The sequence below is a fragment of the Nicotiana tabacum genome, chromosome 16 (genome assembly GCF_000715075.1).
Source record: "Nicotiana tabacum cultivar K326 chromosome 16, ASM71507v2, whole genome shotgun sequence".
Lineage (NCBI taxonomy): Eukaryota > Viridiplantae > Streptophyta > Magnoliopsida > Solanales > Solanaceae > Nicotiana > Nicotiana tabacum.
The window spans coordinates 163,267,142-163,278,285 of NC_134095.1; the positions used below are offsets into that span (position 1 = coordinate 163,267,142).

General features: G+C 35.3%; 1 protein-coding gene across 1 annotated transcript; it reads left to right on the forward strand.

Annotated features, from left to right (window-relative positions):
* Nucleotides 1-243: 243 nt before the first annotated feature.
* LOC107794890 (putative GEM-like protein 3) lies at nucleotides 244-8,667 on the forward strand. Its single transcript, XM_075233554.1, has 4 exons — nucleotides 244-687; nucleotides 1,457-1,558; nucleotides 5,018-5,289; nucleotides 8,137-8,667. The coding sequence occupies exons 1-4, from the start codon at nucleotides 366-368 to the stop codon at nucleotides 8,317-8,319; spliced, it is 879 nt and encodes a 292-aa protein (XP_075089655.1). The 5' UTR covers nucleotides 244-365; the 3' UTR covers nucleotides 8,320-8,667.
* Nucleotides 8,668-11,144: the final 2,477 nt, after the last annotated feature.

Sequence of the window (11,144 nt, forward strand, 5' to 3'; positions counted from 1 at the left end):
TATATATATATATATATATATATATATATATATATATAAATTAAAAACAAAGGAAAAGGAGAAAAAGAAAAAGAATTCCTGGGACAAAAGTTAATGTGGCCCAGCTTTTCTTTTTTTGCATGCGAATTTCAAGGTGCGAACACGAAATCCGTCCATATTGCGTCTTCCCGCGTTCAAAAAGCCGGTCACCCTCTAACTCCTCCATCGTACGGTCGTCACCGCTATAACCGGTAATACCGTCGATCTAATAAAACCTCCAATCATTTTCTTCAGATCACACATTTCAACATCAAAAGTCGTTATTTCCCAGGTCTACATTCGCCTCTTCACGCGCCACCACCATCACGGACCCGCTTCTTTTTTAAATGGAGCAGCCAAACGGAGTAGCGACAGAGACGGATCAGAAAAATATCTCGGGTCAGGATTCGGATCGAATTCCGAAACCGGATCCGCGACCCGATTTAGAGCAAATTCAACTACAGGACAATATTGCCGCTATCGATGAGAAACAAAATGGCGAATCGGCGAACGGTTTGAATAAGTCGAAGAAATCGGTGAGCTGGAGCGAGGAATTGGTGATGGAATCTCCGGCGCCGAGATCTATGCCTTCCGATGACCGTGGATCGAATCCTTATGTGGCTTATTCTCCTGCTCCGTCCGACAATTCATCTTCCTTCAACATAAAAAGTCAGTATTTTTCTTTATTCGTGTGAATATACGTATACTTGAGATCTAATTTTTGAATCGGTCCAAGTTCTCGAATTGTTGTTTAACATATGCAATACGAATTCGTATACTTGACAATTGTTAAATTGCGATACAGTTTTGGCAATTTTTTAGCTCTCGATTCCCGCCGCTAATAGAAATGTTCTAAGTTACTTACACTGATAGTGTCAGATTTTTTACTCTATCAATGAATTTTTAGTTGTGATAGCAACTAAGTTACCATTTTTAAAGCATATGCATTAAGAATTCGTGAACTTGACAATTTCTGAAATTGCGATATATTTTAGCAATTTTTAGTCTCAATTCCTATCGCTTTGTCCTGAGCCGAGGGTCTATTGGAAACAACCTCTCTATCCTCACAAGGTAGGGTAAGGTCTGCGTACACACTATACTCCCCAGAGCTCATAGTGTACTGGGTATGTTATTGTAATTCCTATCGCTTTGAAATGTTGATGGAAAGGATTTAATTTATATACAGAGACAAAAGATTTTTTACCAGCAGGTTCGTTAGCATTTTTACCAGATTATCAATTAATGTTTATCAAGAAATTTAACTATAATTACCAAGTAAGTTGACGTGAACTGCATTATGTTCATTTGGATGGAAAAGTTTGATGTGAGAGCTTTTGAAAGATAGAATGTCCCACAAAAGAACAGAATAATTTATTTTTTTCAAAAAAGAAACAAGTTGAGAAGAAGAATAATGCAACGTCTCCATCTTGCTTAACAGATACAATGGAGAGTGTCAAAGGTGTGCTTGGTAGATGGGGGAAGAAGGTTGGTGAAGCAACTAAGAAAGCTGAGGATCTTGCTGGCAACACATGGCAACATTGTAAGTCTTTCCTCTTCCATTTTTTGGGCATCTTTGAGTTGTGTGTATGTTCTGGTTACATCTCTGAGTTGTATGTTTTAGTTTGAGAAAAGGTGTCGGCAATGATGTATTTGGTTCTCCTTGCTCATAGGGTGGATCTACGGTTGGAAGTTACGGGTAGAATCTTGGCCCTCAGAAATTTATGGCTTTAATTCCATAAACTCAGAGATGAGTGTAGTACTGTGGTGACACTAAGTAGGCGAATTATGATTGAACCGATTGCTAAAGATTTTTCCTTAGAAGGTTTGCCTGGCCTAGCATTAACACGATACATCTTGCCAACAATTTGCGTAGCTTGGCCTGGCCTTTATCCAAATAAAAATCTTTAAACCATGGTACTCATGCCTACTATGATTTTTAATATTTTACACTTAATTAAGGATCAACCTCTCATAATTGAAGTAAGAAACAAGAGAGAGAATTTAGAAAGAGAATTTTTTATTTCAGCATACAACATTTTATTGGGATAGGAGAGTTTTGCCTCCCACTTCTTAATAGTTCTTAGTGGTCACTAGATCAACGAAAGTGGTCTTAGTGACTTGGTGGTGTCCTTTGACTTTTAGTGCCTTATTTCAGATGAGCTTCTTTTACTCACGTTTTAAATACATAAAGTGTCAGTCTAATAAATTTTAAGCAGTGTCATGGAGGTTTTCCCTATGAAAAGGGACCTTCGCAGTCGTAGAGGGGCAGAACTTTTCTATTAGTGCAAGTATATATTACTTGATTAACATATATCCTCCTAATACTTGATGATTCCAGAGTTCACTTACAATGGATTTCTACTTTTCTAGTACTCTCACTTGGATATTATCTGTACTTCTCGGAATCCAAGGTAGAAATCAGTTAATATCAGTGGTTCTCTAATGATTTTTATAAGAAAGTTTGTCTCTGAAAAATGCAGACGACCATGAGTGCAGCGCGGTAAAAGTAACATTAATTAAGATTTAAGTATGATTAAGCACCGATGTTCATGTGTAAGTGAACTTTTTAAAGGTAATAATAGACAAATAAAAAAAGGAAAGGATTTACGAATGTGTGGTGAAGTTGGGGGTTCAAGTCAATGAGGGAGCAAAAGTCGGATCGGGCAACTGTTGGACTGTTGGATAGGATGTTTTGGGTTATCTTATAAATAAAGGATAAAAAGAGTCATGCTATGACTTCTTTAAATGTTAAGTTCAAGTTTAGATTTGGTACCAGTCTTCCTTGGGTGTGGTGGTTGAATAGGTGCTTATTGGCTTCAAAGTCTTCCATTAGGTCAAAGGTTCAAGACTAGTTTGAGGAACCCATCAAAGTTCAAGTTTTAATTTGGCAATCTAGCACCAGGGAGAAAGGAGGAAAGGGATAAGAATAGGGAGAAATAGAGAAGAACTAATTCATGAAGTGTTATTCACTAACTCAAGTGTGTAAAAAATAAGTCCATATTTATAGAGCAGCAGATGCTGAACAGACAGACTCATGAAACTTTATCTTTTAGTTGGAGACAAAGATAAAAGTAAGGATAAATATTAGGAAAAGATACTTTTTTGATCCCTAGATTCGAGAGTTTGTGCTTTTATTGTCCTATTTTCTTAAGTTGTACACGTAATAATGTAACTTTAACATTTGTGCAAATAGTGGGACTTCATCTTGATGGTGTTAACTTTTGAATGGGAAAGAATCTGTCTACCTCGCATATGTCGGGTTTATTAGTCCTTCTAAGGGCTCAAAACTTGGTTTTACTAATTAATCAGTAGTTTGTGTAAATAAAACTTGTCATTGGTGTGTTTTTGCATACGAATCCTTTTCATATAGTAAATACTATTTTTTATTTTTAACAAAATATATACGATAAGTATTTGTTGTTTTATCTCAATTAGATGAAAAGTTCTTTAATTTTACTTACTAAATATTCAAAACCAAAAAGTATCTCTTTTTTTTTTTGTACAACTTTTCTTTGCTACTTAAACAAAAAGCTATCATATTCAGTAGAAAAACAATGAAATCCACCCGTTAAATAGCATGGTAAAATTTTACAATAATGAGATTCCTTTTCTGTTTCTTGAGTTTTTAGTATTCAAATCAAAGGCTTTTTCAATTTTATCCTGCTTTAAGAAGCAAAAGGAAACTGGAAACTGTTGCTGGGAAGCTGCAGCACTACAATTTCTATCCTTGAGTAGCCAGTTGTTAATCTTAGGGGATGAGTAGTTGATGTACTGGAACTGTTGTTCAGTTTCCTTTCTTTGTAGTCCTTTTATTTTGTTTTGTTGTACATATTCTACTTGGTAAAAAATCTTTATTTACCAAAAAAAGCACAAGGAAAAAAGAAACGACCTTTATGATAAATATTATAAAAATCTACTCACTATATTTAGAGGATTTGTATGCATATTGAACGTTTGATGTCAATTTATGTTTTTTTTTGTTTTAATAAGGGTGGTGTCTGGACCAAGTTGCGCACACCTCGATTAATTCCATCGGATACCTGTTATCTCCCACCCGTACAAGTACCGCTGAGTAACTCTATTTTGTCTTCACCGGGACTTGAACTTGAGATCTCATGGTTCTCTACCCACTTCATTGACCACTAGGCTGTACCCTTCGGCGCTGTCAAAGATGAGTGTTTTTTCAAAAAAGTAAAACCGAGTTTTGAGCCATTAAATAGACTAATAAATGGGTCATGTGTAAGGCACGTGTCTCTTTCCCTCCAATAGTTAACACTATTAGGATGAGATCTTATTTTTGCATCTAAATTTAAAGTTAGGTTATTACGTGCATAAATGAAATTTTACCTAACAAAACTCTCTTATTTGTATCCATGATGTGAAGCTTAAAAATACTCCAGTCTCACAATGCAGGCAGAGTTTTTTCACATCCTGGAGATGGTGTTTCTGTGAATTCATAGGTAATTTATAAAAAGATAAAATAATAACAATGTATTTCACTTTGCTTAAATTGATATTTAGGACGTCTGTAATAATAAGCACATTTGCAATGTGGATGTCTTTATAAGTCATTTGCGACTAAGAGCCATACCTCAACTTATGGCACTTCTCTAGAGTTGCCACCAACTTTGCTATGAGCTTATGTTGAGGATATGATCCTGTAAATACCTTCTTGCTGTGAGTTTGTGTATGTATATGATGTGAGCTTGAGAAGTGCGGAATCCTCCCCTTGTGTGCTGCATCTGTCAACTTGTTTTTCTTTCTTGTGACAACTTCCTTAATAGGCATGTAAAGCTTAACCTTTTCTTTCCTTCTTGTGGGTAGGGGTGAAGGTTGGGGCCAGGAGGGGGAGGGCTTATATCTGTTGAAGATTCTAATGCTTTCCTGTCTTGCAAGCTTTGTTTATTGTTAATACGTTAGGTCATATACAATTAGATGAAGAGCTCCTGTTCCACCCACTCACATGCAATAACTTTGTTTCTTTTATTGGCTGACATAGTGAAAACGGGCCCTAGTCTTGCTGATGCTGCCTTGGGAAGAATTGCTCAGGGAACAAAGGTTTTAGCAGAAGGTGGTTATGATAAGATATTTCGCCAAACATTTGAGACTGTTCCCGAGGAGCAACTTCAGAATTCATTTGCATGTTACTTATCCACATCAGCTGGTCCGGTTATGGGAGTATTATATGTCTCCACAGCTAAGCTTGCATTTTGTAGTGATAACCCTCTCTCCTATAAAGCAGAAGACAAGACTGAATGGAGCTATTACAAGGTATGTTAGACTTTGTCCTTCAGTACTGGAAGCCCATACATGTATTCAATTAATTATTTGTCAGTCTAGAGCTGCACTAGTGACTATCACATATACTGCCTTTTCTGTAATTACTGCTGAACTTGATAGGTGATTGTTAGATTGGAGAACATCTCCACTTAATGCCAGCTTGGTGTAGGTTTTCTATAACTATGGGAAAATGTGGATGCTAATATTACTGGTCATCCATTCCTAGATGACAGGATGAGCAAGCATGATTTATTTAACTAACCTATCTCATCTTGTTGTAGTTTGTGTCACACTAAAATACGTGCTGTTTATGTTCAGTTTATGTAACTGCCTTAAAAGTTTTCCTGTCATATGGATTTTCAAGTAATTCTTAAGATAGTTGAAGGATGCCTTTGTGCGTAACAATTATCGTTTGGTAAAACGAGATTCAAGCATTGACATAAATATTATCTTCTGCAGCTTTGGATCAGAAAAGAGTTACTATGCTTTTCCTGCGTAGCGATCCCCTATAATCCACTTTAACATCCCAGCTTCACTTCCCAATCATTTGTGCTGCAGCACTTCGGTCTCGAAATATATTGTGTCACATGTTCATGAATCATCTTCATCTCTGGTCCAAATTTTCAAGAGTGTGTCTTTTTTCCTATTCCGCACCGCAATCATTATCATCCACTCCGTCCAACTAATTAGGTGAAAATGATTTGAGAATGAGAGGTTTACTTGGAAATAATAATTTCATGCAAATCAGAAGCCACAGGAACCATCAGACAGGGTTAGAGGGTTCATTCTACTCATTTTAATGAATCTAGTGTCATCTAGTTGAAAAGGGGAAATAATTGTTAGTGATTCTTATATTACCTTCATATCCATATTTGCGTGTGTGTGTTGTGTCTACACTAGGTTTTGGAAAGGGAAAGAGAGTTTGGGAGGATGAAAGCGGGTGCAATAGGGGTTTTGTAGAAGGTGGAACGGCGTTTGGAAGAGGGGGCCAGGGAGGAAGGAAGGAGGTTTGGCTAGAAATGGGAGAGGATGCAGTATTGATGAGATGGTGGCAGCATGAAGGGGTTACACGCTGTTTTTCTATAGTTAATTTGTACGGGAAATCATCAAAACACCCTTTATTCTATCATGTGAATAACACATGCTCTTCCCATGGCCAAGTTTACGAAGAGGCAATAGAACTGGCAACTGGGGATAATTGAAACTTTGAGGTTAACAATCAACAGATAGGAATAATATTACACTTCACAAAATTGTTCAAGAGCATTTGGTGCCAGTTGCTATCATATGTATCCTTTTTTTCTGTCAAGCCAGTTGTTTTGCCCCCAGGTATTTTGGTCCTGTGGTAAAGTGCAACCAGTGATGTGTGGATTAGGCACACGTCATGAGTTTGAACCTTGACACAGACAAGCCTAGTATTTAAGTGAAGAAAGGATAGAGGAGAGGGAGGAGAGGATGCGTTATCCACCCAGTTTTGAACTGTGATTTATTAGAAAAACTCATGTATATTAAAGTGAATTTGCACATCTCCATTGACTGTGCCAATCTATTGTTTCTTTTCTTACAAAGAAATATATATAATAATAATATAATATGAAAATTTATACTTGTCATTTCTCAAGTGAATTTTCCCTGGGTAATCCCAATAGTATGTTGAAGTCACAAGTTCAACATGTTCCATCAATAAACTTTTTAGTAATTCACATTCTTTAAGTCTTCCAACCTTGCAAAGCAATTCAACTCATGTCAATTTGAAACAAATTTTGATATTGGCGAAGTTTTTACTTTGTATGCAGTGAGCAGACATTATTCTATATTTGACAATGTAGCATTCTCCATCTTAAGTCTTAAATATATTTCATTGATTGCTTATAAGAAATCTCTTCAAGCTCAAATGATTGTCTATGTATGATTGGAGGATCTGTCTTGCTATCCATTAATAGACTGTAGGAACGAGTGGTTGTGATAGTTGCATCTACATGCTACCTAGTCGCGTTATTTTAATGTGAGCTACCTCATGGTAGCCTCTTTTTCCCTGAGTTCAGTGAAAACTGAAAATGTCCTCAAAGGCGTACTATTAAAGCGGAGAAATGCTTGCACAGCAAATATTCACTTTCTTCTGCTTCACTGCAGTTTTTTCTGAAGATAGTACTTCCTTAAAACACTTCAGGGTATCTAGATAGTCCTGAGAGTGCCCAGGTATTGCATTACATAGTGTTAGATCATAAGGATCGGGGTGAAGGTATAGCCATAGACAGCTTGCAGACAGAAACTTTGGTTGAGAAACTACAATTACAGTGGTTGAGATGTGGAAAATTTGGGATAATTAGCTCTTGCAAAAGCTGTTTCTATACTGGAAAACAATGTTTTAGCTCTACTTGTGTATCACAGAGTCCATTCAAAGTGTAACACATCTGTTATCTCACTGCTTGTTTCCTTTAATGTTCGATGGCCGTTTTCTCGTTTGCATGAGTGTCATTTGTATCTCGTTCGATATCAACAGGTATTACCATCATTTAGAACCTTGGATGTTTCCTTGCGACACTAGTTTAGATATTTGTCAATACCTGCCAATTTAATGTTACTTGCTGGGAAATCTAAGCTCGTTACTTTTGAGTATTCATGTCTTATTCATTAACTGTTAGTTCATTTAGATAATGAGCATATATATATATATATATATATATGTATATATATGTGTGTGTGTATGTGTATATGTTTATGTGGTAAATAGGTCTGTATGGTTTCATTTGTCATTATTCTTGTACTTAATTTTTTTCCATTTGACGAATCATTATTTATACTCACATTTCTCACTTTTTACCATGAAATCTGCAGGTAGTTATCCCATTGCATCAGCTTAAGGCAATTAATCCTTCATCAAGCAGGACCAATCCATCCGAAAGATATGTCCAGACTATATCTGTCGATAACCATGAATTTTGGTTTATGGGATTTCTAAATTACACTGGTGCAGTGAATTGCCTGCAGGAGGCATTACAAGCACGCAACTTAGTGTGAGTCTGTTCTTGATCTTAAATTTGGTTTATCTGAGAGGGCATAATTCATTATATGTAGTCGTCACTGATGAAAATTCTGAAGATAACATTAGAAAGAAACAGAAGTACTTGTCTGCCTAAATGAAATTTTCTGATATCCTTGGAAGTGAACTCAGATTTCATGGTATTCACTTGTGGATTATCTCTTTTGACAGATACAAGGTTAAAATGAACTGCTTCTCTCTCTAGTCTAGAGAGTATTGTATGCGAATATTTATGAACATAATTAGCAGTTTAACATGCCTAACAATGTGAGGCACTTATAGCTCCCACACATTTTTTCCTGTGCTATGATAGCTTGTTTTTGCCTTCCTTTCTCTTTTTTCTTACTGTTTGTTCAATTCACAATCGATCATCACTGCATTTTGTATATTTTCATTCTCACACGCACCAACCCATGCATTAGTCAAATGTTGGTCATGAGGAGTTTAAATGGAGTATATGGTTATTGAGAATTCATATAGTCGATTTCAACTTGTTGTGGTTGAGGCGTAGTTTTTGGTCATGAGTTGTATGTATAGCATTTTTGGTTATAAAATGAATGATTGTGGAGCTGAGCTAGTGAGATCCTATCTTGATTTTAACATGCCCAAATCTATCCTCATTCTTTTACATGAGTGACATATAAAAGGTTTCTTTTACTTGTCCAATCTGCTAAGATTTTTGAGTGAAGGCTCAAAGGTATGAAAAATGTAGCACTATTAGGTTATGCACCAAATTTAATACTATTTGAACTAAGAAGTCACAAATTTAAGTTAGATCAGACATAAGTTACCAATAGTTAAGTACATTATGAATTAGTGCAAACATTGAGTGGAGGTAACTATTTTCAAAATTAACACCAAATAATATAGTAGTGCTGTGAAAAAGATTTGAATTTGCAACTAGGATGTATTTTGTGGATAGTATTAAAAGGCACAGCAAAGAGTTGCTTTTCCATATTTGTGGAAGCTGGATGCTAAATGAGAAAGCATTTCTCACTGTCACCTAGGGCTGTTCATTCGGATCGGATATCCGAAATCCGAACCGATCCATTCAATTTCGGATTTCGGATTGGATCGGATTTCGGATTGTGTTTATTAAAATTTCGGATTTCGGATTGGATTCGGATTGGTATATTTTAATCCAATCTGAAATCCCAAATTATTATGGTATGTATAAATACTGCACTTTAATTTCAGATAGTCAATACTTCCTTTACATCTTCCTTCGAGCTATTACCTTTACAATTGTTGGATTTAGCTATATTGGCACCATAGTATTCTCATAATGCATAAATGTGAATTTTTCTTAATGTATTGCCTCTTTTACAAAGAAAATATACATATTAGTTTGCAACTTTGAGGCATAATAATACGATCCTAAATTCGATCCGATCCAAACTTTAAAATCTGATCCGATATAATTCGGATCGGATTTAGATTGCATTTTCTAGAATCCGAAATTCGAATCCGAAATGTGCTAAATCCGATCTAATCCGTGCATAGCCGTCATCCTATTTTTGGCACTCATTTGATTCTTTTCTCTTTTAACTCAAAGTACATCCAAAATGGGGCCAAACTCTACTTCAATGAAGTCTCACCAATGTATAGCATAAAGCACTAGTTGTTCTTGCTGCCTTCACTTGGCCCCAACAACTAATGTTCAAATCTCTATCTAATATAATTACTTTTTTATTAGTTCGTTTAAAAGAGAAGTGCTTTTTTTTTTTGTATTTTAAATAGTTAAACTTCAAATTTTTTATTGTATCATTCACAACATGTTTTTATACCGACAAAAATCACATAACTTATCTAAATCACAAGTTTTAAAAGTATTTCTTCCCTTCCTAGCTCCGTACCCATCTAACTATGCCACATAAAATTAAAATGGATGAATTAGTTTTTCTCGTAGAATATTATTATATGACATCAGAATTGCACCTCCCAATTATACTTTTCTTTTTGTCAAAGCCCTAAATATTAGATTAATGTCTGTTTAAATACTGAGAATATAAGTGATTTCAAATGCAATTTAAGATTTTCTTTTTTTGTTCATATTAGTGATGTCTGATCTGAATTCAGTAAGTCGTTTTTCTTCCTATTGATTCTTTCATCAATTTAGTGCACCAACTAATCGCTTCTCCTCTGATCCTAAAGCCCTCTTAATCCCTTTATTTATCTTTCATCCCGTAATAGGTAAAATCTCACTCTTTCTAATTTAGAGAAAGAAAAAGAAAGAGGGACGATCATCCAAATAAGGAACTTTTACATTATCCGCTCCCATTCAAAAATTTATAGGTAAGTTTTTTTAAAATGTGGGATTTATAATTCTGAAAAAAGATGAGTTACACATAAAGGGATTATATTTAAGTTTATTGTACAATGTATATAACTTAACTCTTGAAAATAATGTCCTACCATCATGCCTGCAGAAAGGGATTATACTTAGGTTTCTTGTGCAATATACATATTTTAATTAGATTTAGAATATTAGTATCAGTATATCTTCCTCTTTTTACCCATTTATACCAAAGAGTCAATTTAAGTTAGCGTTTGGTCATAGATTCCCAAATTTGTTTTGAAAAAATCTGATTTGGGTGAAGTTTGGTTTGAAGATAAAAATGTGTTTGGACATACCTTTTCAAATCTAAAATTTTTGGAAAAACATGTGTATTATTAGAGATTTGGCCCAAAACGCTATTGAGCTGATTTTGGGATTTGGGATTTTTTTGCCAAAATATAGGCAAAATCTATGGCCAAACATGTGTTTGCCAAATAAAATCCAAGTTTATTTTGGCAAAATCTA

Coding starts and splice junctions, on each gene's coding strand:
- LOC107794890 (XM_075233554.1), top strand. CDS start 366: ATGGAGCAGCCAAACGGAGTAGCGACAGAGACGGATCAGAAAAATATC. Junction 1,559..5,017: donor TGGCAACACATGGCAACATT/GTAAGTCTTTCC, acceptor TGGCTGACATAG/TGAAAACGGGCCCTAGTCTT. Junction 5,290..8,136: donor CTGAATGGAGCTATTACAAG/GTATGTTAGACT, acceptor TGAAATCTGCAG/GTAGTTATCCCATTGCATCA.